Raw genomic sequence first — 26014 nt, forward strand, 5'->3', positions numbered from 1 at the left:
ATTACAGCTTCCTTTTTTTCAGGGGCCTCACTCTCAGTTCTTCAAAGAAATCTGCAGGGATATTTTTCCACACCTCCAAAGTTCAGTTTTAGAAGTTGTTCTAACACTATCTCTCTCTCTCTCTCTCTCTCTCTGTCTCTCCCTCTTTCTCTCTCAGAGTCAGTTGAGGAGATCCCCTCTGTGCGAAAGGCCATCCAGCAGGTCTCCTCTCATGCCAGTAAACATCTGCGTCACCCCAGCCCCGACTTCAAGAAACTGGAGGTGAGCCTCAGAGCGTTGCTCAGCAGCCGTGTCAACGTACTGGCATGTTAACCCAGCAAAACCACTACATACATCTCTCTTCGTTTTGCTGTTATTCTCAGGACACTATTAACCAGCTCATGGTGGTGGAGACCATTATTGCTCGAGCTCGATCCCTGAAAGCCAAGTTCGGCCTTGGAAAAGGAGAGAAAGGAGAGGACACTGAGGGCCTGGAGAAGTAAAGCTGTTTCTATATATTTGTTTTGTTGTTTTTTATGTGTTGTTCATTGTTTATTTATTTGTTTGTCTATTTTATTTTTTACTTCATTAAGTTGTTTAGACTGGCTTTAGATAGCATTGCTGTGTTAAGTTATGCCGTTCTTGATATACAAGTCAAATTGTTCACAGTGGTGGTGATAGTGATTAATTGTTCATATGTATGAACATATTTAATTGATAGTATTTTCGTAACAGTTGTAACAGTATTTCAGTTTTTGTGTTTTACAGTCATGAATGTAATAACAGAAATGAAGTATTTCTCAGGCCTGGATGCTCAGATCACTGTGAGAGGAGAACACTGAGAGTGGCAGAATTATTATAGAAAACTGCTTTAAATGCATTGCTGTGCTTGGCTTCTACAGCACAACTGACCAAATGCAAACATGCTATGATCACAGCTGCACCGCAGAATAGGCCAGCACTGTTTGTGTTTGTCCTGAAGTAGATCAGGTCTGGAAGATTGACGGCCCGGTGTTGCAGGCCTGGACGCTGAGCGGACATCATTTTGTATTCCACAGAGCTCTGTCCTTGTTTTATGCCCTCGTCTGTTTACATCCCTCAGCTCTCTCGTTTATCACCCTCACCTCCCTCCTCTTTCCGTTTTTATTTCACCTGTTGATGGCTTGTCCCCGACGTGGATGTGTGTCATACATATAAACCCCAGAGGCATACATGTTCAAGCAAGAAATAAAGTGTACAGATTTTCTCCTTACCCTAAATGTAGCTGGTCAGACATCTACAATGCAGAAGAGTCCAGTGTTTCATTTAATTTCCAGTCAAAGCAGCTATTAAGTACAAGTTATTTAATGAGAAATTACACAGAAGCCTCAACAACTAAGTATAGCATCATATCTTCAGTATGTAGTGTGTCCACTCTTTACCTTTATTACAGCTTTCATTCTGTTCAGAAGACTCACTTTCAGTTTTTCAAAGAAGTCTACAACCACACCTCCAAAGTTCAGTCTTAGAAGTTGGTCCCAAACACAAATTTAGACTCATTAGTCGATAAGTCCTTACTCCACATCTGAGTTGTACAGTTTTAGTGCAAATTTTCTTCTTTTTTGTCTATTTCCTTTTCTCAGTGAGGGCTACTTGGCTAGAGTTGGGTGGTATGACAGTCATAAGATATACTGCGGCATATCAAAATATTACGATGTGTCAAATTTTTCCATATCTGAATGGCTCAATAAACACATTCCATCCATTAATATTGTAGAGGGTTCATTGCTTGGTGGTGAAGGAGTTGACTGATAGGTGGCGCTGACAGAAAGAGGGTAGAAGAAGCAGAGTCAGGAAAAACCTCCGAAAAACTAAGCAAGACAGTGGCTCAGCAGCGACTAAGAGCTGCAAACACCACAGAACTCTCAATTTCAGCTTTCACTTTAAAGGACAACCATGTTAGCCAGTTAGCTTTAGATAGCCAGAATCGCATATGTTCTGTGGTGAGCAGAGCTGTTAACATGCTAGCTAAGCAAATGCTAACCACATCCTCTTTACTAGTTTGCAGCACTGTTTCATATTTAGCAGTTGTTAGATGGTTTGACATTGAACGATAGCTTGAAAAACATGCACTGTGCACACTTACTTGGTGACAATATAAGCGAACTTAACATTTAGATTTTTTTAAATCTTGAAATAACACAAGACGAGACAGCAAAAAAGTGCCATAAGTGCTTTTAACATCAATTATTACATGCACATTTGGAGATGATTTGAAGCGGATACTGTCCAACATTAATCTTGACAGCTGCTCATCTGTTCTCAAAAATGAATAACTCGTACTTAGTGGCCTTTTTGAGTGGTAATTAAATAAAGAATGAGGTGGTCTCTGACTTTTGTACAGTACTTTATGTCTGAATAATGGACAAAAGTAGCTAAAAAGGCTAAAAGCAGCAGTACATTGCGCTGTACTTTGTTTTTAGTATGTCATACAGTGTCAGAAACCACATAAGCAGCTCTAGTTAAGATTATTAAACAACTCCCAGTGGTTTGAGGCGGGTGGGCATGCAATTTGCACAATGCTAATTTGTGATCATAAGCTTTGATGACCATTTCTTGATATCTGCACTATCCGAGTGGCACAACTGTCCCTATCATCAGGAGATTGATTCATGAGTTTGGTCCCTCAGTGATGCCATAGCCATCTATATTTTGGACATCCAAGAGGGCATAACACTGGACTAGAAGGTTTTTGTTTCTTTTATGGTTTTTGGTGTACCAAATTGATTTTTTTTAAGTCGATTGCAGAAATGACTTACAGTTTTTCATACCACGTGATGTTTTTGATGATTATTGCTTTAATGCTAAATCATAATTTGTGCAAGTTTACCTGTCACAGTATCTTATGAAGTTTTTGGTAATCGCCTGCTACATAACACTGAGTGTGTTTACATGCACCTAGTAGTCTGATCATAATTGGATTTCTGCATTTACCTGATTATTCAAATGGTCATGTAAACCTCATACTCTGATTTCTTGGATAGGAGTAAGGTCTAGAAATTTGATAAAGAGAGCTGGATTTTAGCTCATAATCAGATTTCTCCGTGCATGTAAACTCTTACTCTGATTTCTTTCGCCTTTCTGAGTCTGCGCATGTGCGAAAACAGACCGGTACCGGAAATAAGTGAGCAACGTTGCTGCGAAATGGCAACGAAACACTTTTGGAGTGGCGCTGAGAGCGAATACATGCTTGACAAAAATTAAGTATTTAAATATTCTTCATGTTCTTGATGCATATTCATATTTTCAGTTAAAGTGGTGCGATTTTTAAAAAATAGGCGCAGCATGAAGTTTGAGTTTTACGTTACACTTACGTCACGCCTTCTTCTGTGAGTTTATTGGCTGGTTGCAAAGCCGAAATCTCATGTTGACCTGGAGTTTATCAGTCATCTGATTACTCAAGTGCATGTAAACGCGTTGATCAGATTACTAACAAAATCTGATTTTCTGCAGTTATCGGATTATTAAGTGCACATAAACGCGCTCATTGACATGAAGATGTCATGGCAGATGTTGTATGCTGTCGTACCTGCAAACAGAGGAACGATTAATTATTCAAAAATAGCTGAGGGACATAGGTAGGGTCACCTTGGACGCTGATGAGGCCTTGTTCTCTGCATGATGTGTTTTCTCCTTGGTGGATGATGTACCGACATGTTATTTGTCAGATGAATATATTTCCGTTGTTTCTGAACCTAGCAGCAGAGTCGCATAACATAATATACTCGCAAATGCCAGCATTTTTGCTTAATTTTTAACTTTTCTATTTTCTCTGTCACTGCACAGTAAAATGTAGTGAAGACCCGAATAGTGATTCCAGTATTCGAATAGTGGCACCTGGAACGGTTAACCAAGTACTTGAGTACCCGAACGCATCTCTGATACTAAAAAAGAAAAGCTAAAGGAGACAAGGATGGTAAATGCGTTGCTGCAGCGCTGCCTTGCTGTTTGCTGACAGAATCATTAGACTGTGAGGTTCCAGCCTGATTTAGCATGATGCTAAAAACCGTTGCTCCATTTATCATCCCACCGTCTCCCAGGGGTACAGCCATAAACCGAACCTTGTTCCTAGACTCCTCTCAGCCGTGGCGTCCGTTGGCCAATTCCTGGAAAGTAGGTGAACTTGCCCTTTAACATCCATCACTTCCGTCCGTTACAGCAGAGGTTGTGTGGCTTTATTGGGAGGAGGAGAGGGGCGGAGTCGAGCCAAGCCCGGCTTTGACGGGGCCAGGCAAGGTCACGTCAGGCAAAAGGCTCCCGGCCCTCGTTAGCTCCCAAGGGCCGCTCAGGGGCCACCTGGGGGCCGGTCAGGAGAGACTCTCCGGCCTCATTAAGGAGAGACCCCGAGCTGGCCCGGAGGAGGGGAGGCTTGCACACAGTGTTAAGGGAAGAGTGGATGTGCGTGTGTGTTAGGATGGTGGAGCTGGATTAAAACAGGTCCACTCAAACTGGAACAGAAGAGCAGGAGGTTTTTCACACAGAGCAGGGTTTCTCAGAAAAGCTGGGTAACTTAAAGAGACATATCATATCATGGAAAAAAAAAAATTTAAACTTTATTATCCTGGAAAATTTTCCTTATTTTCTTGAAATAAAAGATTATAATGTATTGTGTAAATGTTGTTTCACCCCCAATCCATATAGCCCGCATACAGAAACTAAGCTGCACAGGCAGTTGTGAATTTACTGTTTCCACTGATATCACAAAAAACATCGCATTTACATATAAAGTGTGGCCAAAAGTATATGGACACGTTTCCTAATGATTGAATTCAGATGTTTCAACCATTCTTATTGCTAACAAGTGCACAAAATCAAGCACAAAGCCATGCATTCATACATTGACGGTAGAGTGGGCCGTACTGAAGAGCTCAGTGAGTTTAAATATGCCACTGGCATATGATTCCACCTTTGCTAAGTCAATTTGTGAAATTTCGGCCCTGCTAGGTCTGCCCTAGCCAACTGTAAGTAATACTATGAAATAGAAGCATCTAGGAGCAACAACTTCTCTACCACAAAGTGGCAAACTCACAGAGCAGTGCTGAACCACGTAAATTGTACAAATCGTCTGTTTTCTCTTGTACCCTGCCTCTGAAAGCAACATCAACCCAAGAACTGTGTGTCTGGAACTTTGTGAATTGCGATTCTATGGCCGGGCAGCTGCACACAAGCCTAAGATCACTATGTGCAGTGGCAAGCGTCGGCTGGAGTGGTGTAAAGCACGCCATCACTGGACTCTGGCGCAGTGGAAATGTGTTCTCTAGGGTGATGAATCACACTTCACTATCTGGCAGTCTGATGGATCAAAGTTTGGTGGAGGAGGGATAATGGGCTGGGGCTGTTTTCCATGGTTTGGGCCCCTTAGTTCCAGTGAAGGTTAAGGTTAATGCTACAGCATACAAAGACATTTTAGCCAATTATATGCTTCCAACTATGTGATAACAGTTTGGGTAGGACCCTATTCTGTTCCAGCATGACTGAGCCCCTGTGTGCAAAGTGAGCTTCATAAATATGTATGAGTTTAAAGTGGAGGAACTCCAGTGGCCTGCACAGAGCCCTGACCTCAAGCCCACTGAAAATCTTTGGGATGAACTGGAACGTCAGTTGCAAGCCACATCTCGTCGTCCAACATCAGAGGCTGAGCTCATAAATGTTCCCACAAACACACTCCAACATCTTGTGGAAATAAGTGGAGGCTGTTAAAGGGGGGGAACTCCATATTAAAGCCCTTGGTTTTGGAATGGGATGTTCAACATGTATGGGGTAACGGTCAGGTGTCCACATACTTTTAGCCATATGGAGTGAAGCCACTTGCAGCAGTTTAGTTCCACCCGTTCATGCTGAAGTTATAAGGAGTGTTTCAGCCTGGACTGCTTTTTTTGAAGTTAGTAGAGTAGAAGTTGTGGGGGGAAAATGAACTGTGTTGCTGTTTCTGCCTGTCAGAAGTTTACTTTTTCCAACATCTCTGAGGATTTCAGTCTGTACAGAACGGTTTGCTCTGTACTTTTCAATCTGCAAAATAATCATTTAAAGCACAGTAACAAAAGTTTTTAGTTCTGGGATAAGGAAAGTTTGGAAAATGGTCATTTAAAAATGAATTACGTTCTTCAAAAAGACCCTTTTTCAAGGGTTCTTTACTAAAGAAAATGGTTCTATACACAACCATGAACACTTAAAGAACCCTTTTCATGAATAAAGGGTTCTTTGCATCATGAAACGGTTCTTCAGATTGATGGAAAATGTGCATGAATGTGCTATAGACGGTTCTATATAGAATCTTTTTGAAAAGGGTTACACATAGCACTCAAAAGGGTTCTTCTATTGTTGCAAGCTTGACACCACAACAATAGAAGCCTTTTCAAAAAGGTTCTATTTAGAACCATGTACAGCACATTATCCGTCAGTCTGTCATGATGCAAAGAACACATTAATCATGCAAAGTGTGCTTTGAGTGTTCATGGTTCTACCATGAAAACTCAAAGAACCCTTTGCATACTTAAAGTGCTCTTTGCAGAAGAACCCTTTCATGATGCAAAGAACCCTTTAATAATGCAGTGTTCTTTGAGTGTTCATGGTTCTATATACAACCATAGAACCATACAGAACACTCAGAGAACCCTTTGCATGATGAAATGGTTCTTTGCATCATGAAAGGGTTCTTCAGATTTATGGGAAATGTGAATGAGTGTGCTAGAGATGGTTCTATGTAGAACCTTTTTGAAAAGGGCTCTATATAGCACCCAAAAGGGTGCTTCTGTTGTTACAAGCTTGATACCATAACAGTAGAAGAACCCCTTTGGGTGCTATATAGAACCATCTACAGCACATTCTCCATCAGTCTGTCATGATGCAGAGAACCTGTTAATCATACAAAGTGTTCTTTGAGTGTTCGTGGTTCTATATAGAACCATACAGAACACTCAGAGAACGCTTTGCATGTTCTATATAGAACCTTTTTTGAAAAGGGCTCTATATAGCACCCAAACGGGTTCTTCTATTGTTACAAGCTTGATAGCATAACAATAAAAGAACCCTTTTATATGCTATATACAGCCATTTTCAAAAAGGTTCTATATAGAATCAGGTACAGCACATTGTCCATCAGTCTGTCATGATGCAAAGAACCCTTTAATCATGCAAAGTGTTCTTTACGTGTTCATGGTTCTGTAAAGGGTTCTTCGGATTGATGGAAAATGTGCGTGGATGTGCTATAGGCAGTTCCATATAGAACCTTTTTGAAAAGCTCTAAATAGCACCCAAAAGGGTTCTTCTATTGTTATAATCTTGACACCACAACAACAGATGAACCCTTTTTTGGTGCTATATAGAACCATTTTCAGAAAGGTTCTATAGCACATTCTCCATCAGTCTGTCATGATGCAAAGAACTCTTTAATCATGCAAAGTGTACTTTGAGTGTCCGTGGTTCTATATAGAACCATTTTCTTTACTAAAGAACCCTTGAATCACCATCTTTTTTTAAGAGTGCACTCTTAAAAATAAAGGTTCCTCAATGGGTCTCGCCTTGGATGTATGGTTTTATCTGCAGGTCCTTAAGACTTTAAAAGGTTCTTAACGCTTGCATGTCTCATTTAGAAGAGTGCTTCGTTTTAGAACCCTTCATATTAAGAAATGGAAGTGGTTCTTCTCTTGTATTCCTCTGGAGAGCCCTTTTGGGTTCTGTTTGGCACCTTATTTTTAAGAATGCGTGTCTGTGGTTGGTGCGGGGGTCCACACAAGTGCTATAAGTGGACCTTATGGGGGGAAAAAGCACAAAAATATAGTATATGTGCCCCTGACGGCTGAAGTGAGGTTCGTCCAATCAGAACGTCCCCTGGGTCTTCTCCTATTGGACAGGCCTGACTCTCGACTTGAGTTCTGTGGCTAAGTGAGAACCGTTGTTTTGTTAAATACCCCGGGGTGCAGCTCTTTCTGCTCTTTGTTTGTTTTTGCGTGTGGTTTTAATGAGCGGAGCTGAGGTAGAGCCGAGCGCTCGCCGCGCTGTTAGTGGCAGAGTGAGATGAATGGAGCGAATGCTAACTCTGCGAATGCGAGGCTGAGCATACATTACAGGACTCACACTCAAACACTCGTTTTCCTCCCTCCTCTCCCTCCGTCTCCGCTCCCTCGCTCTGAATCCTCTCCCCGCTCGCCCTGTCTTAATGGCCTCGCTCAGAAGCTCATATACGCCGTCTAATCTGTTCTTTCTTTCTCTACTTCTCTCTCCACTCCATCTCTCTCTCTGCTGTTTTCCTCTCTGTCTCTGTTCTTTCTCTTTCTCTCAATTTTTGTCTGTTTCAATCTTGTTTCTTCCCTTTTTCTCACTCTCTTCCTTTTCTCTTTCGTTCTTTCTCTTTTTTTTTCTGTTTCTGACATTTTCTCTTGTTCTCTTTCTTTTCTCTATTTCTTTTCCTCTATTTTCTGTCTCTCTTTCTCTTGGCTTCCTTCTCTCCGTGTTCCTTTTTCTTTTTTTCTTGGTCTGTTCCTTTTCTCTTTCTTTCTTTCTTTCTTTTTCTTTCTTTCTCTTTTTTTCTTTCTCTCTTGCTCTTGCTCTCTCTCTGCCTTTTCTCTCGCTCTCTCTGCCTTTTCTCTCTCTCTCTCTCTCTGCCTTTTCTCTCTTTATCTCACCCTGCCTTTTCTCTCTCTCTCTCTCTGCCTTTTCTCTCTTTATCTCACTCTGCCTTTTCTCTCTCTGCCTTTTCTCTCTTTATCTCACTCTGCCTTTTCTCTCTCGCTCACTCTGCCTTTTCTTTTTCTCTCTCTCTCTTTCTGCCTTTTCTCTATCTCTTTGCCTTTTCTCTCCCTTCTCTGTCTTTCTCCTCCCCTTTCTCTCCCTTTTCTGTCTCTCTCTCTGCCTCTTCTCTATCTCACTCTGCTATCTCTTTCACCCTCCTCCCCTTTTCTCTCCCCTCTCTCTGTCTGTGTGCCTTTCTCTGCTTTTTCTCTCTCGTATCTTCCTTTTTTCTCTTTTCATTCTGTCCCTTTTCTTTCTCTCACAGCTCTTTTCTCTCGCTTCTCTTTCTCTCTCTCTCTCTCTCTCTCTCTCTCTCTCATTATCTCTCTCTCATTGTAGAGAATGTCGGGTGAACTCTATTGTTGATGCTCAGTCATTTAATTTTTTTCTTATTTTTAAATATTTAAGAGGAGAGGTATTATAATCAGTACTGTGGTACTTTGAAAGAAAGATGTGTTAAATAAGTCTCTCTCTCTCTCTCTCTCTGTCTCTCTCTTTCTCTCTGTCTCTCTGTCTCTTTCAGGTTTGTAGGTTCTTTGCTGGAGGAGCCGGAGGTGGCTGTGATTGGTGCCGGGCGCGGCCCTGCCGGCAGTATCATCCATAAGCTGTTCGTCAGCGCACAGCGGGTAAACACTCGACACACATATACTCACACACACACACACATATACTCACACACACACACACACACACACATACTCACACATATCCCCGCAGGGCCGTTTTTACAAACACCGCCGTCGTAGCATGTCACATCAGCCGCGGTGGCCCGCAGGTCGGGGGAAAAGAGCGTGAGCGGAAAATTTGCACCCATCGATCGCGGCCTAAAGGGGCCAGGCTGCATTCTGCGTGGCTAACAAGCGTGCTGCCCGAGCAGCTGAAACCTCTGCATCCTGTCCAATCATCACACAGTCCACCACCCCCCCCATTCAGTCCTGTGTCAGTTTTTACTGCATTCTTAAAAAACGATGCGTTCATTAAAAACGCACTTTTACTGCTCTCGCTATTTTAAGGAAATGTCCAGCTAATCTCTTTCAGCTGCGTCTGTATCACACGGTCCATTACCACAGACAGTCATTTCCCTCTGTTCAGTAAAAGAACAGAAAACCTGTTCATGCAAAACACACCTATAATAGAAGCCAATGAGAAGCTGCCGCAGCTCCTGCCCACTGGCTTCTGTTATAAGTGCGTTAGCAAATAGTTAGCGAGTTTTCTGTTCTGTTTTATGGACAGGGAGATTATTGTCTGTGGTAATTGACTATATGATGCAGATGCGACAGGAAGAGATTAGATTGAATTCCTTTTATACGTTTTGCATCAGTCCACAAGAACATACTGAACAGCAGTCTGAAATTGCTCTTCATGTATTTACTTTCCGGTCAAAACCATCATTTAGTACAAGTTATTTATTGTTGAGTGTCAAGAAAAAAGGAGGAACTTACATTTAACAGAAAATTACACAGAAACCTCAACAATTAAATATAATATCAGTCCTTTATTATTACCTTTATTACGGCTTCCATTCCAGCTTTTCTAAGAAATCTGCAGGGATATTTTTCACTCCTCCCAAGTTCAGTCTTAGAAGTTGGTTTTACATTTTCTGCTTCTCACCATCCAAATAATCCCAAACACATTCAGTGATGTTGAGGTCTGGACTCTGGGGTGGTCAGTCCATTGTTCTGAGAACACCAGCAGCCTCTTTGTTTGATGTATCTGTTTCCTTTTCTCAGTAAGAGCTTCTTGTCAGCTACACATCCTTTCAGACCCATAGCACTGCGTTGTCTTCTCACAGCGGAAGGATGGATTCCATTTGATTTCCTCCTCTCTCTCAAAGATGAAAGCTTTAAGTGCTGCTTGTCTGATGGGGGCAGTTTTGGAGTCTACCAGGTGTTGCAGGCGGTTGTTAGGAGTCTCAGTAACTCTGTATCTTTTTTTTTGCTTACGCAAGTGGATATCTAATATCTCCCGAAGAATGACTGACTTGTATTAAATGGCTGTTTTATAAGAAAATTAAATAACTACAAGGTGGTCTCTGACTTTTGCACAATATTGTAAATGGATTTTTTTATGTTACTATATAATTAGTTCTATAATTATGCACAAAAGTTTAAATACTGTTCATGATAATAATAAGGCAGGGGTGCCCAATCCTGGTCCTGGAGATCTACCACCCTGCAGAGTTTAGCTCCAACCCTAATCTAACACACCTGATCTAGATCATCAAGCCCTTCAGGAGCATCTGAACATTAAAGCCAGGTGTGTTGGATCTGAACTCTCCAGGGTGGTAGATCTCCAGGGCCGGGATTGAGCACCCTTGTCCTAAGGGTTAAATCTACAAACAGCCAGCACACAGTAACAATCAGAAATACTTCAAGACCTGCATGACACAGAGCCCATAACATTAAATCACAAGGAATGAATCACAAACAAAGATTTAAAAAAATAAATAAAGTTTCTCACACTGGCATAAAGGAGCTGTTTTTAGCTGTGCATCATAATTAACGGAATTAATTAAATGAAGCAGCTGTCTTGGTTTCATTTAGTCTGCTTTAATGTGACACAGAGGTAATTGAACACGTTGGTCGAGCTGCTTGTTTAAAAGAGAGGAAATAAAAAAACATTGGTCTCAGCACGTGGAGGATAAAAACAGCTTGTTTAGTTTGAAGAAATTTTCTTTTAATTGTTTTCTCTTCAAAACTTTTTTATTACATGCTTTTATTTTTTGTTGAACACAAAGACATACTAACATATAATATCTGAATAAGCTCTCAAGGCCAAGACAGTACATGGCAGCGCCCAGCTAAGTTAACCCTGTTGATGAAGCCTTAAGAACAGCTATATATATATATACATATATATATATATATATATATATATATATCTGCTGTTGAAACAAAACCTTCTATCTCCATTTTGGTCATTTTTCAGTTTTTGACATGATTTGAAAGTGGCTGTTGCCGTTTACATTGTGTGTAAATTTCATGATAATTGGACCAAAACAAATGGCCCAAAATTACTTGGGAAAACATTCTGGTTCCATTGACTTACATTGAAAGTAAAGGGTGTTTTTTGCTTCTCCCGTAAAGTTATTGTTTTGGAGATTTTGTTCGAACAGCACATGTATTGTATATATGATCTACTTTAATGCTATCAAGGGATATGCTGAAGAAATATAGCTCTTCACTTTCGTAGTCAGATAATAATTCCTGTCGAGCACTTCATTTTATTCCTCCTTTATCCACAAGGCATTTGATGTTGCAATGTATATTGCTTATACTCTGATGGAACAGGCTGACCGTCTCAATGGTCACCCTTTTATGAGACCATGTCATGAAAACTTTCACATTTTTTGACATAGTATGTAAACATTCTTAAAGTTTCAAAATGCACCATTCACTCCCCAGTCCATGCAGTCGTGTGCAAAGGTTTTGGCGCCCCTGGTCAGCACTTTTTTATTTTCTAAGTGTAAGTAAATGAACACAACCGTTACAGAGAACACATTTTTATGCACAGATTTATGCACAGTTACTTTTATTTGCAGAGTTTAACAGAACCTGTAGAGGATGTGCTAGAAAATCAACAAAAGCGTCCAGCTTGACCAGCCATGTTGATTAATCTGCAAAAAGAGCTCGTTTTGAATCATTTGTTTTGTGATGTCACAAAAATCAGGACATGCTTATGTCCGCCTATTCAGCCAACAGCACTTCAGCCTCACCTCTTCACACTCAAGCTATAAAGAGTGTTTCAACCTGGATGGGTTTTTGATTGAGGCACAATGAAAGTCTACCTATTAGAATAGAGCTCTTTTTCATATCAGTCTTATAGGCACAGAAACGGCGACAGCTTGATTAATTAAAGGGATAAAGAAAAGTTGAAAAAAAGACTGTTTTTTAAGAAAAGAGCCAACACAAATGTGTTGGTGGAAAAATACAATGTATGAAAATCTGAGATACATCCTAGACATTCCACTTGCATAAAAAAGGAGAAGGTCAAAGGAAAATAAGTGAACAAAACAGAGTTTCCAAAACTGGAGTTCAAATAATTATTAAAAACTACAGAGACTCCTAACAACCACCTGCAAGACCTGGTAGACACCAACACTGTCCTCATCAGATAAACAGCACTTAAAGCTTTCATCTTTCAGAGAGAGGAGAAAATCAAGCTGCTTCAGATCTGAAAACATCCACAGGTGTTTCTGTCCATCCTTCCACTGTGAGAAGACAACTCAGCACTATGGGTCTGAAAGGATGTGTAGCTGTTCAAGAAGCTCTTACTGAGAAAAGGAGACACATCAAACAAAGAAGCCGCTGGGGTTCTCAGAACAATGGACTGACCACCCCAGAGTCCAGACCTCAACATCACTGAATGTGTTTGGGATTACTCAGATCATGAGAAACAGTAAATGTAAAATCAGCATCTAAGGCCTAATTCACACATACCACCTCTGCTCAGGTTTACAGGTCAGTACTTTCACACAAGTGACGCGGCAGAGCGTTCCAGATGCCGCAGTTATTTAAGAATAGACCAGGAGCTGATTCTTTCCAGCAAAATACAATGAAATAAGCCATGAAATTCAGTGAAAACTAAACACAAAACCAAATAAAACTTTATTTAAAACGCTAATTCTTAATGTTAATTTAAATAATGAATGTTATCAAACATTCAAACAATCAAAGCCGCGTACAGATTTCCTGGTCGTCCAAGCTTGAAACCATCGCCCAATCACAAGTCAGATTGCTGTCGAGGGTAAAGAAATGTACCACACTCTTTTATAAACTATATTATAAAATTACTATATTTCCATCTGGAAAAAGGAACGTCTGTGTAACTTTCTCGCTGCTCTGCTCCGCAGCACAAACGCTAGTCACACTTTATTTGGATGGTCCCCTATAGATGATCTACAGCTCAACTTAAATTATTAACAAACGTTCTGGTGATACCCAGTTGATTACCAACAACATTATGATTAGGATTAGGTTTAGGAGTAGGTGTAGGTTTTGCCTTGAGGTTGTTGTAGGGTAAGGTTAAGGGACAGATTTAATAGAATCTTTCACACTGAACTTCAAGTTCAGCTGCATTTAGTAGATATTTATTTGAATGTTAGTTAAAGACATGCTGAGCATCTACAAAGCATCTACAGTGGACCATCCAAATAAAGTGTTACCGAAACGCTGTATGTATGAAAAGCCAGTGCCTGCGAGCTGTAGCACTCACTCTGCCGCATCACTCCACCACGCAAAGGTAGCATGTGTGAATCAGTTGTAAGACTGAACCTTGGAGGTGTGAAAAATATCCCTGCAGATTTCTTTGGAAAACTGAAAAACGAGTCTCCTGAAAAGAATAGAAGCTGTAATAATAGGAGCTGAATACTGAAAAATCAGACATTATATTTAGTACATTGTCTGCCTTTTTTTCCTGACCCTGAAAAATGAATGACTTGTGCTTAATGGCCATTTTGACTGGGAATGAAATGCATGAAGGGTGCTCTCTGACTTATGGAACTACCTCCTGTTCCGTGGAGTTTAAGGAGCAGCCCTGTAATAGAGTGGAATTTCAGCTCTGAATCATATGGAGGACAGTTTTCTTTCGGCAAACATGTCTGAGTATATTACTCGGAGGCAGTAGCCGTCCAACGCACAGCTACAGCGAACTGTTAGACATGAGGATGGAGGTTTAAATATAGAATGAAATGTCTGTCAGTTTGATTATTGTGAACCTTCCTGAACTCGCCATGTTAGAAGCGTTTCCTATGCATGGCATTTCATTAGTTTGTTTTTCATATTGGATTAAAAATGTAAATTCTGAACTAGCACGATGTGATGTGGGTGTACAGTAGGGGTGAATTTTGTTTTTTGCACCATGATACAAAACATTTTCCATAGGAAGTAAGAAATGCCAACCTTTTTTTCCCCTTTTTTTCTTTTTGGTCGAAGTCCAGTTACCAAAGAAGCCTGCAACGTGTGGCGAAAGCATAATTAACACAAACAAGTTCTTTTCTTAGGAGCCAAAAGCCCTATTCACACAGGATTAGTTTTACATGAGGAGGTGGGGTAGTGTTTCTGGCGTTTCTCAGTGATTTTAGTCCTGTCTGAATGCACCATGTCAGTCATTTTTACAGACTGCACGATCTCTCATCAGTAAAGATTCTCTAAAACTAACAGTAGAAATAAACACAGGTTATATTAATCCTGTGCAAATCAACATGTCAGTAAAAGCACTATCATATTCAGTGGAAAAGGAGTTTATTAGATCAAAGAAGCGTTTACTTCCCAAACTAATGGCTGATGAATTCACTTAAGACACCAATGTAAATGAAATAATGGCTAAATTAGATGTTTCTACATGTTTTCTACTCATTTCTGAAGTAAAGGTGGTGCGTAAATCAGTGAGTACCTGCTCTCATATCTTTCGTTTACACTGAGATTTCTTATCCCCTGTGAATCGGTCATAAATATTACAGACGTCTTATGGTAAATTGGCATTACCCACCTCCCCATGGAAAACTAATCCCATCTGAATAGGGCTAAAGAAATTGAAATACATAAATGGTTTAATTTCAGTGCTTTTAAATAGAGTATCCAGTATACATGAAATACTGTTTAAAAGTCTTAGGTACCTAAACACGTTATTTAAAACCATTTCTATTGGCTGTCAGTGTGTTTTTACCATGTATCATTAGAATAAGTGAAAATGAGCATAAATGCAGTAAAAAGTCACAAAAATTTCTTTTTTTCAAAAAAGTAGCTGGTATCTTCTGAGCTAATTTGAAGAATACAGTTTCAGTTTTCTCCTGAACCCCCGGTATGCTTGATTCACTTGATTCATCACTTTGGCAATTTCAGCTTTCAAAACCCTAATTTTTTTCCCCTCAGAATTTTTTATGAAAAAATATTTGCCAACACTTAGCATGTTATACCAGCTTTGACCAGTAACAGCAGCCGTTACTCATCGGGGACCAGGTGAAAATCAGTTTGCTGGGGAGCTAAGTGGCTAACGATTAGCATCTTATACCAGCTTTGGTTTTTTTTTCCCCTTACCCTTCATGAACCACTGAAAAAACAAAAATTACTGGTGCGCTAAATTGGCATGCCATACCAGCTTCAACCACAAGGGGAAGTTATGGTAATAGCTATACTGAAGTTTGTAAGCTGTTACAGTGTGCCATGAACAATAAAGAGGCCTTAGCTAACCACATGAGCTGGGATAGCATGTAAATATCATACGTGATCATCTACTGTCAGACTTAATAATTTCTTCCAGAGCTGTTGTAATCAACATTTTTTGGAAATAAAAAATAAAAAAACACTGTAAAATTTGATTGCCTCTGTATTGACAGTATGTTCAACTGAATTGTTCAATTGCCCCTCAGAGCTGATGTGACATGCTAATTGTTAGCCACCTAGCTTCCCTTACCTGGTATCTGAAGCATAAGAAAAAAAACCCTGCTGATCAGCGCTGTGTTGGGCAATCTTTTTTTCACAGTAAAAAAATGTGCAGGAGGAAAAAAGGGTGAAATTGTACAAGTGATGCTAAAATATATTTTTGCAGCTGTTTTTGGTGTCTTATATAGGCAGAAAAATTAAATAAAGTTACATCACATAAACATTAAACTCACATAATTTCCATAACATGATTGCAGTCTCATCACTGACGTCCAGTGAGAGCGGTAGCTGCGTGTTCCAACCAGCGCATGTACAATATATATCATACATACAGCGGATTCGCTTGTGGATTCATGACAAGCTCTGACAAGCTAGTGCTTTTGTCAGTTTGCCACTCATTGATTTAGGTAGTCTGCTGAAGGTGTTGAAGTTATCCCCTTAAAAGCCATTTAATGAAAGCTGTATAGAACAAGAGGGCTATAATCACAGATTCTATCAGCGCAACAGCAGCAGCTGGGCTTCAGCCTGCATTGCTACAGATGGATCGATAGGAAACTAGGAAAATGCACGAAAGAAAATTAGCGGAAGCAATAATTTGTCTTAACGTGTTTCTAATGCAGGAACTTTGACAGCCTTATATTCAGTCATTCTTTAAATTCAGAAACCTTTGTCCATATCAGTTTATCAGTTTAGTTTATGTCAGCACTTTCTGCTCTTGTTTTGTTGTTTGTTTTTGTTTTGTTTTTCAAGCCTTAATATATTCACAAAGTAGTTACGACTAAAGACGCTTTGCCGTAAGTGTGCTCAAACTTAGAGGCTCGTCCCCCAGACACCCTGATTGCTCCTCTATGTGTGCTAACTCTTCGCTGTTTACAGGTAAACGGGCTAAGACTGTTCTGGCTGTATTAAAATGTCAAGTGCGGCGAGATTTTTCCGGCGCTTCTCGTGCGCTCTGAGCGAGCGTAAAGGCAATAAGACAGCGCCTGCATTCTTGCAGTTTCTTTAAGTACAAACGGTCGGAAATCCAGTTTGTTTCCCCAAACTCTCCCTCAATCTGTCTTTTTTTTTTTCTCTCCCTCTCTCTCTTTTTCTCTCTCTCTCCCGTCTGGAAGATGTGTGTGTGTGTGAGTGTGTGAGTGTTAAATTATACCCTGTATGTTGCCAAGCTGGAAATAGAAAGGCAATAATTATCCCGAGCATCCTCATGTAAATCATGTGAAATCAGGGGATTCAAATGAGGTGAGCTTTCTGGGATGCGAAAGCGAGATAAATAGAGAAAAGGAAAGAGAGAGAGACAAGGAGCGAGCGCGAAAGAGGAAAGAGAGAGGGAACAATGGGGAGGAGGAGAAATGTCAGCGCTGCAGACAGACAGCTCAAATCCTGTCATTAAAATTTGACCAGTGCGCTGCAGGGACGAGTTGACAGACTGACGCGGAACTGCATGGTGTCTTTTTCTGTGTGTGGGTGTAAGTGTGTGCATGCCTCTGCTCTGGATTTGTATGCAGCAACTCCATGCAACAGATGCAAGGCTTTGCTTTAGCTGCCACCAATTTCTGGGATGTGCTTTACATGGCAGTTTGAAGTGTGCTTGTGCTTTTGCCTTGTGTGTGTGAAAGGAGCATGATACATGAGATTGCAGAAATCGATAATAAGCTGCATGTCCTCTAAGAATGCACCAACATTTTGGCCACCAAAAACTTTAGGCTGAAAATGGCACTCGGATTTCAGCTGAAAAAACAGGGAATTATGCTGATATTTTTCAAAATTTCTGCCTAAATAAATGGTTAAGATGTAAACAGTCATTCAGAGTGGTTCAGTGTGAGATGCCCCATTTCAGAGAAGCTTAGAGCCAGAACTGTTCACAGTGGTGGTGATAGGAACCAGACGTCCACCTCTAAATGCTCCCTCACAGAAAGTTATTACATGAAGTATGTTGATCCTTTAGCGGTAATGAAATTGAGAAATAGTCATTAAATAAACCGTTTGATGTTTACTTTGATCAGTGCAGACATGTTCAAACAGTTTGAGCAGCAGCAAATAAACAGTGAAAATATGAGCCATGTGAAACTTCTTCACGGTTTCTACGATGAACATTAGACTGTTCATACCAAGTATCAGGAGAGAGCACAACATTCGAGAACTTCTCACTACAGGTTTGTTACGACTTAAAAAGAGGACATCCCTCTTGTAATGCAGAATACAACAAACAGCAGCAGCAGAAAGGAAAGTTGAAATAATTCAAAAACAATAGTGCCAAAGTGTAAAGTATAACTTAAAAATAGAGGAATTAATTGCCTTTGAAGACCACACATTCTGGGACTTTGGCTTTAGTGGCATGTACTGTAGCCTACATACAGTAATCACTTTAGTAAGTTTATTTTCTGCAAACAGTTCTTATTTACTGTTAACGTTTTACTATTTTCAGTTTCAGTTTTTGAATTTGGCCAGAAATTGTCATTTTGGTGCATCCCTAATTTGTGCTTTTGCTACAGAAATGAACTGTTCTGATAGTTGAAGTCATTAACAACTGTTCTGTCTGAGTTTTGCATTCTTTAATACCTGTTTATGTTGTGAAATGTGTGAAAGTTGCTAAGATGTAGCAGTCTTTATTTTGATGGTCCACTGTAGGTCAGTCCACATTATGTATTTGCAGTGATTTCTTGGTAACTTGTATGCCTCCAGATTTGATCAGCACTTTTCAAATATGAGGAATTCTGGATGTTAATTGTATTATAACTTCATTCTTAGTGTTAAACAGAAAAGTCATCTACAGCTCTGTTCATCATTTTGGACATTTTTACAGCTTCCTACGCTTTAGTTAAAAACAATAACGTTGTATCCTATCATCAAAATAATATAAAACATGTATCTATGACCAAACTGGTTTTATATTAATGAAAAACAGTGACTCCAAACTGTGGAACACCAGTGTAACTTTTGTCTAAACCTACAAGTAACGCTGACCATTACCTCAAGCCAAATTATAAACCTTATCCTAACCCTAATACTGTTGATAATTTATGCTGTGTTTAGCTACAGCTCATAACTCGGAATTTTAACTCAAAAAACTTCTCAATTGGGAATTCTCAGAATGTCGGATGGTGTTCTCAACTCTTAAGTTCAGCGTATGTCATCATATGAAGATAATAGCTCACACTGTCAATAGTAATAAAGTTTCATTTCTCTACTTTTAAATGATATTAGCTCTACATTAGTCAGCATACATGCACAGTTACACTCTCAGAAAAAAGGTACTAAACTGTCACTGGGGCAGTACCCCTACTGTCACTGGGGTGGGACCCTCAAGGGTACATCTCAGTACTTTTAATCAGGGAACATAACTGTACCATAATCCATTGAAATTATATTTTCTAAGCTGTACTGACTCCACACACCCCGTCTCGTCTCCAAGCTTTTATTTTATTGTTCTGTTTTAAAACATTCGGTTATGAAACAGTACAAATATGTACTTTTCACCTGGAAAAGCTTATTTAAGGTGCACAATTGGACCTTGAAACCACAATTGTACCTTTGAGGGAACATTTAGTACCATGTAGTTAAAAATTTGAGCATTTGTATTGGGTAGGCTACATGATCATTATTGTGATCATTTAGATCACAATATGCTTTTCAGAGCATATAGTGGATATCGTCTAACTACACGCTTAATTACGAGGTGAGTCTGTTTTAGGCTTGTTTAATTGGATTTAGTGTTTACATGCACTTAACAATCCGATAACTACAGAAAACCAGATTTTGTAATTAATCCAATCAACGCGTTTACATGCACTTGAGCAATCAGATAATGGGGAGACTCTGGTTTTACATGAGTCAGGCAGTAAGCAGATTTCTGCTTTGAAACCGACCAATAAACTCACAGAAGAAGACGTGACGTAAACGTAATCTAAATCTCAAACTTCATACAGCTTTTTTTTTTAAAAACATCAACGCACTTTACCTGAAAATATGAACATACATGATCTAGAAGATGAAGAATATTTAAATCCTTCATTTCATCAAGCATGTAGTTGGTCTCAGCGTCGCTCCAAAAGTGTTTTGCTGCGTCTCACAGCAACGCTGCTCGCTTATTTCTGGCACTGCCATCTGTTTCGCACGTGTGCAGACTGTGAACTCCGAAAGAAATCAGAGTAAGAGTTTACATGCACTGAAAAATCTGATTACTGAGCTAAAATCCAACTCTCTTTATTAGATTTCTTAATGAGATTATTAAGAAGAAAATCAGATTATTCAGTGCATGTAAACGCGCTCAGTGTACATGTAAGTTTGTTATTGTTATATAATTTCTATATGTGGCACTACAGATTCTATTTTGTAAATCTCAGAAAATGAAATATTATGATGCATATTGGGTATCGTGAAAATGTCAAAGTATCATGATATGATATATTTGCCATATCGCCCACCCTAATTTGTACCTAAGCCATGTGGGACCATCAAAATAAAGTGTGCTTTAAGATACATTTAAAAGTCTTTTAAATACATTAAATGAGTATTTAATTAGTTCCTTTACCTTTATACAGTGCAGGCTTTGACAGTATTGATCAGTATTGGTTTAGTTATTGTGTTAACCTTGGAGCTTCTTCGTGTGTTTTTGGTTCCCCTTGTCTGCATATCCCTTGTTTGTTTGTATGTTTTTTTTTTAATTTGTTCATTTGTTGGCTTATTCATTTCTTTGCTTTTTTTTTTTGTTTCTTTTCTCTCCTAACGCGGCTTGCCTCTTACCCTTGCCAAGCTGGCTGATTCCAGTGATGAGGTAACCACCGGCAACATCTTCTCTCACTTTCCCTCTTCCTCCCCCCGGCTCGACTTCACTCGCCCTGTCAAACTCCTTTGCCCACCTGAGCTGAGAAAAAAAAAATGATCTGTCCGCTGAAGGTTTATGAATGATTAAAGCTAAAGGGGGCTGGTAGTAGCTTATCCATTGTCCAACTGTGTGTTAATGCGAGTTACTGTGTGTCCACAGCGTTTGGCCTGTTGCCTTTTGAACCGTTCTCTTTCATTTCCAACCCTTTTTTAAACCCAGTCTGCCGCTAATCAGTAATTTTTGTTGCTTCCCTCTCATTCATCTTCTCACCGGCACCGTGTAATAAAAAGGGTTTTCTGATGGATGTGGAGGTCAGTATCGTCCACCCCTCCGCCCCTTCCTTTTAGTGTTGGCCTATTAGGACGGAAGTGCTGATTGGTGTTTGATTTCCGGTCTTCTTGTAGTATCTGAAGCTGTGGCATTTTCTTAAGTAAATGCCTGCCATTTCAGAGAAGCCTTTTGAATGTGTCCTTTGAGTGTGCTTTGTTACCTCCCCCCTCCCTCATTAGATGAAATCTCATGGATGTGATAAGACATTTGCTAATTCGCAATCAGCTCACTAATTAGCGAGATTTGTTCCTCCGCTGGAATAAAGAAGGATTGTACCAATTTACTACAGATTCCCAGTCCCAACACTTTTTGTTTTAAATCTCAGAGCCTGTAATGAGGAATTTTGGGTAATGTTTTCTGCCTTTAGGTCTTATTTCTCCTTCCATCTCGTGCTAGAAGCCGAAGGTGTTGAACCTTGTCAAATGCATTGTCAAAGAAGTAGTGGGCACCAACCCTTTTCTAAGAGATCTACGTTCCTGGGATGGGCTTTTTAAAAGCATCTTAACACAAATATGATTCTTATATGGTAGAGCGAGCATCACTCTGCACACTCTCTCTCTGCCTGTTAAGATGATCTTAGATGCTTTTGGGAAACTGGGGCCTGTAGAGTTGAGTTTCAACCTGCATCTAATGCTGCATTCATGACAACTCGGAGCTTGGAATATTCCAACTCGGAATACCACCCCCCCAGTGTTTATTGACATATTATACATACGTACCATATCGCTGTTGTCGCAAGAAAACTTTGTATCTGCATTTTTGATGTTTTTCAGTTTTTTAAATAATTTGAAAATTCATTGTATGTAAATTACATGATGTATGGACTAAAAGAAACGGCTCAAAATGACTTGAAAAAATGTCTGGTTCCATTGACTTACATTAAAAGTGAAGTAGGTTTAAGAGATTAGAGGTTTTGTTCCGACAACAGCAATATGATAAATTATCTTCCATTTTGAAATGACGTCACAATTTAGCAACCAAGCAGGAGTTGGGAAGTTTCCAACCTCCAAGTGAAAAAACATTCGAACAGTCGTCCAACTCATAATTCCCAGATTAGCAACTCTAAGAAGTCAGAGCTTTTGAGAAACTGACTTCTCCCAGTTGCTAAGCTCTTGAGAAACTCCCAGCTCGGGAATGACAAGTTCGGCAATCGTTCAAACAGATTTTTCTCACATGGGGGTCGGAAACTTTCCAGTTCCCACTTGGTCAAGAACTAAGCATTACATACTGCCCCTCCTTACCTAACACTAATGCATCTGTTCCAGTCAAACAGCGACATTCATGCTTGCTTGAGCATATTATGGTGGAAATAGACTCAGGATGGTAGATCTCCAGGACCAGGGTTGGTGACCACTACTTTAAAGACTTGAAGTAGCTTGATCATCTGAGTTTATGTGGAGGAATGGTCAGTAAGCTTACAAGACGTGTGTCTGAAAACAGTCAATGGAACAGGAACGCCCACTTTTTACAGTTTAATTTGGTGTTTTCCCTGTTCTAATGTACCTGATTCTGATCAAGAAGGGGTTGATAATTAGGACTTGCTCCAGGCCTGGAGATGGCAAATATTGTATAAAAGTAGGGAGTCCCAAATTTGGTCGTGGGGACTCACCGCTCTGCACAGTTTCAGCTGTTCCCTGTTTCAACACCCCTAGGGCTGTGGATAGCTGGCTAATTTTACACTTAATCCTGATGGGTAAAATATCCTCAGAAATAAGGAATAAGGGATTTTTGCTGGTGCGGATAAACCAAAAGAATCTTGATATCGTCTGGTGTTATCAGTCAGCCGATATATCGGGCAGGTTCTCATCAATGAAGACATTAAACTGTGCAGCGTATTGGGTCCCCAGAAACCCCCGCATTAATAAAATCTCAAAATCCGTGGAAGCCTTAGGGTTACTCAAGTTTTCTAAATGTCTCTCAATCTATGTAGGCTGCCCTGTTGGCTCCATTGGAAGACGATCCCAACCGAGCGGGAGGACCTGAAGATCGGAAGCCAATGGGAGGAGGCGGAGTTCCTGATTTCCCGCCCCCAGCTGGACGGGAGATTCTCCTGCGCACTTGCGTGCCTCGACCCGCGCCATACTCCAAAGCCTTGCCCCAGCGACTCTTCTGCGTCCTCATGAGGGAAGAATTCCGGCTTGCCGGAGCGTTCTCGTCCGACACGTCTTTCTTCTGAGGGGATGTACTAATGCAATTGAGGTGAAGGCTAAGGACACGGGGGGCTTGTTGGGTGATCCATACATTTCGGGGCACCTTTTTCAGAGTTTCACCCCAGGTGATTGAGGTACAGTCCACCAGTTGTTGTGTTGTAATCAGTTTTAGACCAAGTTGCCTTGAAGAGCTGATGAAGAAACAGTGTTATTGAGTTACATCTAGTTGGGTTTGTAATTGGTGGAGTTGCCTGTTTCTAGATCAGTCCCTTTGGTCAACTTCATCACCTGTTAATGATAGGATGTAAAAATCCAGGTTACTGTGCTCCTCAATAATATGAACCTATCAATTCCCCACTCATTGTGAACTGGAGATGTTTGAATATTTGAAAGTTCCCTTTTTTAGTTAAGGTTCCTTAAATTTCGCTTAAGGTAAAGATGTGTAGAGCATCTATGTCAGTTACATGGGAAAATATGTTTCTTTCTGCTAAAGAATATATCTTACATGTGTACAACCTGAATTAAAATACATAAGGCATTAAATAGGAAAGCCAAAGCAGAGGTGGAGGGTTCAGAGTAGTGTTTCAGGACCTGAACTTATGTATCTTTGTTAGAAACACTTTCTTTTACAGTCCTCTAAGTTCTAGGTGTTTACCAGGTAAGTTTGAGGTACACACTCCAAAGGACTAGGTAAGTATTTTGGTTCCAGGTTCCAAGACTCTAATTAAATTACACTGAAATGCACAAGTGTTTAAGTGGAGGAATGGGCAGTACGTTTAAAGAAGTGGTCAGTTTACACTTAGCCAGCAAGTTTACAAGCTTACTACCCTCATTATACTCAAAGTAATGACATAGCACTTTAGAGATTCCCTGACACATTTGACCAGTTAATAGCTAGAACCTGCTAAACATTCCAGTCTAATACATTGTGTAACGTACTATCATGTTACCCAGTTCCTTGGGAGTTTATACCTCACAATTACCTGGATAATACCTAGAAGGGACTCCCCTTAAGGGCCTTAAGGGACTGTAAAAGAAAGCATTACCTCTTTGTTCACTGTGGTGTTGTGTTGCTTCAGACCAAGCTTTAAAGCCAAGATGGAGCGACTGATGTTCCTCTTTGGTAACTGTAGCGATGGAAACCGATTAAATAGATCACACCACAAGCCTCATTCCTGTCACATAGCTAGCTAGTGTGTATCAGCTTCTGAGCCAGTCATGAATAGATACACCACGTTTTGTTCCATTACTTCTTTCCCCCATTAATCTCATCAAAATCGAGGAAACTAGGCGTTCACATGTCTTTGCGTGTGTCTGGCCATCACTTATCGCTATGAGCTCAACAGGCAAAATATCAAAGTATCAATCACTTACTAGAAAATCTATAAATGTAAAAGCCCAGGTTTAAAGTGCAATTATAGATTATATATTGAAGCCTTAGAAATTTCAGTACTGAACGTTGTCCTAGTTCATGCTAGTGTTATATAGAATGGTGGGAAGTGCTATCAGTCGTCTGTAATTTTATCAAATAATCTTGTCTGTTTTATACATTTTCCCTCAGTATTTGACCATAAATGGGTTCTAACAGTGGAACTAGCCAAAGCCTGTAAATGTCCGATCAACATGTTGGTCTTCAATGTAAACCCTAGTTAAATATGTTCCCTAGAATGAAATAAACCATTTTACTGTCACAAAACAAGCTGTCCTTGCATCAAATATTTTAAAACATCAACATATCATTTGTTAGTTTTTTTTTTCTCTCCACAAAAAAGTGTCTGTCTTTCTCATGACTGAATGGACTTAATAATTAACATCATCCTCATATTCATACAGCAAAAAATGATATCTTAGCAAGTAAAAGCGTCTTAAATCCAGTCAGTATCTAATATTATAGTGTCTATAATAGTTTTGTTTTGAGCTTGTTGTAAGAATGTGATAAGATTACTGAACTTCTGTTTTTACTTCTTTTAAGTAGTTTTATGTCATGAATTGTATATCTTCTATTGGAAGGTCGTTTTATAATACAGATCATTTTGCTTGCTTGAAACAATAAAAAAAAATAACAGTTTTTTTTTAAATGTCTGGAAATAATAATTTTCAAAATCAATAATTTTGTAATATTCTTACAGAAATCTGATAATGTGAGATATTAGATATATTGACAAGATTTAAGATATTTTCCTTTGCTAAGATATCATTTTTTGCAGTGTGTGCTTGTAAAGGCACTGTCAGTGTACAGAAAATGTGATGGACTGGTGCTGTTCATGTCATTGGCCTGCTTTTTTTTTTGTTGTTTTTTTGTGCTGGAGAAGTTGATATAAAATGCTAAATAATTCCCCAAATGTCAAGCATAATGATGTCTTTCGATTCCCTCCCTACTTAGCTCATCTCGAACCCTGCGCTCAAATTGGAGACCCCTAGAACTTTCTTTTTCAGCACTTTTTTTTTTTCCTTCTTGGTGCTGATCTATCTTTTTTTTTTTTTAACTCCTCTTTTTCTCCCTCTTACAATTGCAAACGCGAGACAGCTTGAGATATCATTCGCTTGGCACAATGAGATCGGTGCTGTGGGAGAGCAGT

General features: G+C 39.8%; 1 protein-coding gene across 2 annotated transcripts in view; it reads left to right on the top strand.

Moving 5' to 3' along the window:
* rab3gap1 (RAB3 GTPase activating protein subunit 1) overlaps positions 1–25134 on the top strand; it is a 103673-nt gene extending 78539 nt beyond the window's left edge. The window contains exons 21-25 of one of the 2 annotated variants that reach the window (XM_036571108.1): positions 158–261; positions 363–478; positions 9272–9374; positions 20884–20904; positions 23216–25134. In XM_036571108.1, coding sequence (XP_036427001.1) covers positions 158–261; positions 363–478; positions 9272–9374; positions 20884–20904; positions 23216–23461 — 590 coding nt within the window. In that variant the 3' untranslated portion in view covers positions 23462–25134. The remainder of the gene's footprint in view (positions 1–157; positions 262–362; positions 479–9271; positions 9375–20883; positions 20905–23215) is intronic. The other variant, XM_036571117.1, reaches the window with a different exon arrangement.
* The last annotated feature ends 880 nt before the right edge of the window (positions 25135–26014 follow it).

The sequence above is a fragment of the Colossoma macropomum genome, unplaced genomic scaffold, assembly GCF_904425465.1.
Source record: "Colossoma macropomum unplaced genomic scaffold, Colossoma_macropomum, whole genome shotgun sequence".
In the NCBI taxonomy this organism is placed as follows: domain Eukaryota; kingdom Metazoa; phylum Chordata; class Actinopteri; order Characiformes; family Serrasalmidae; genus Colossoma; species Colossoma macropomum.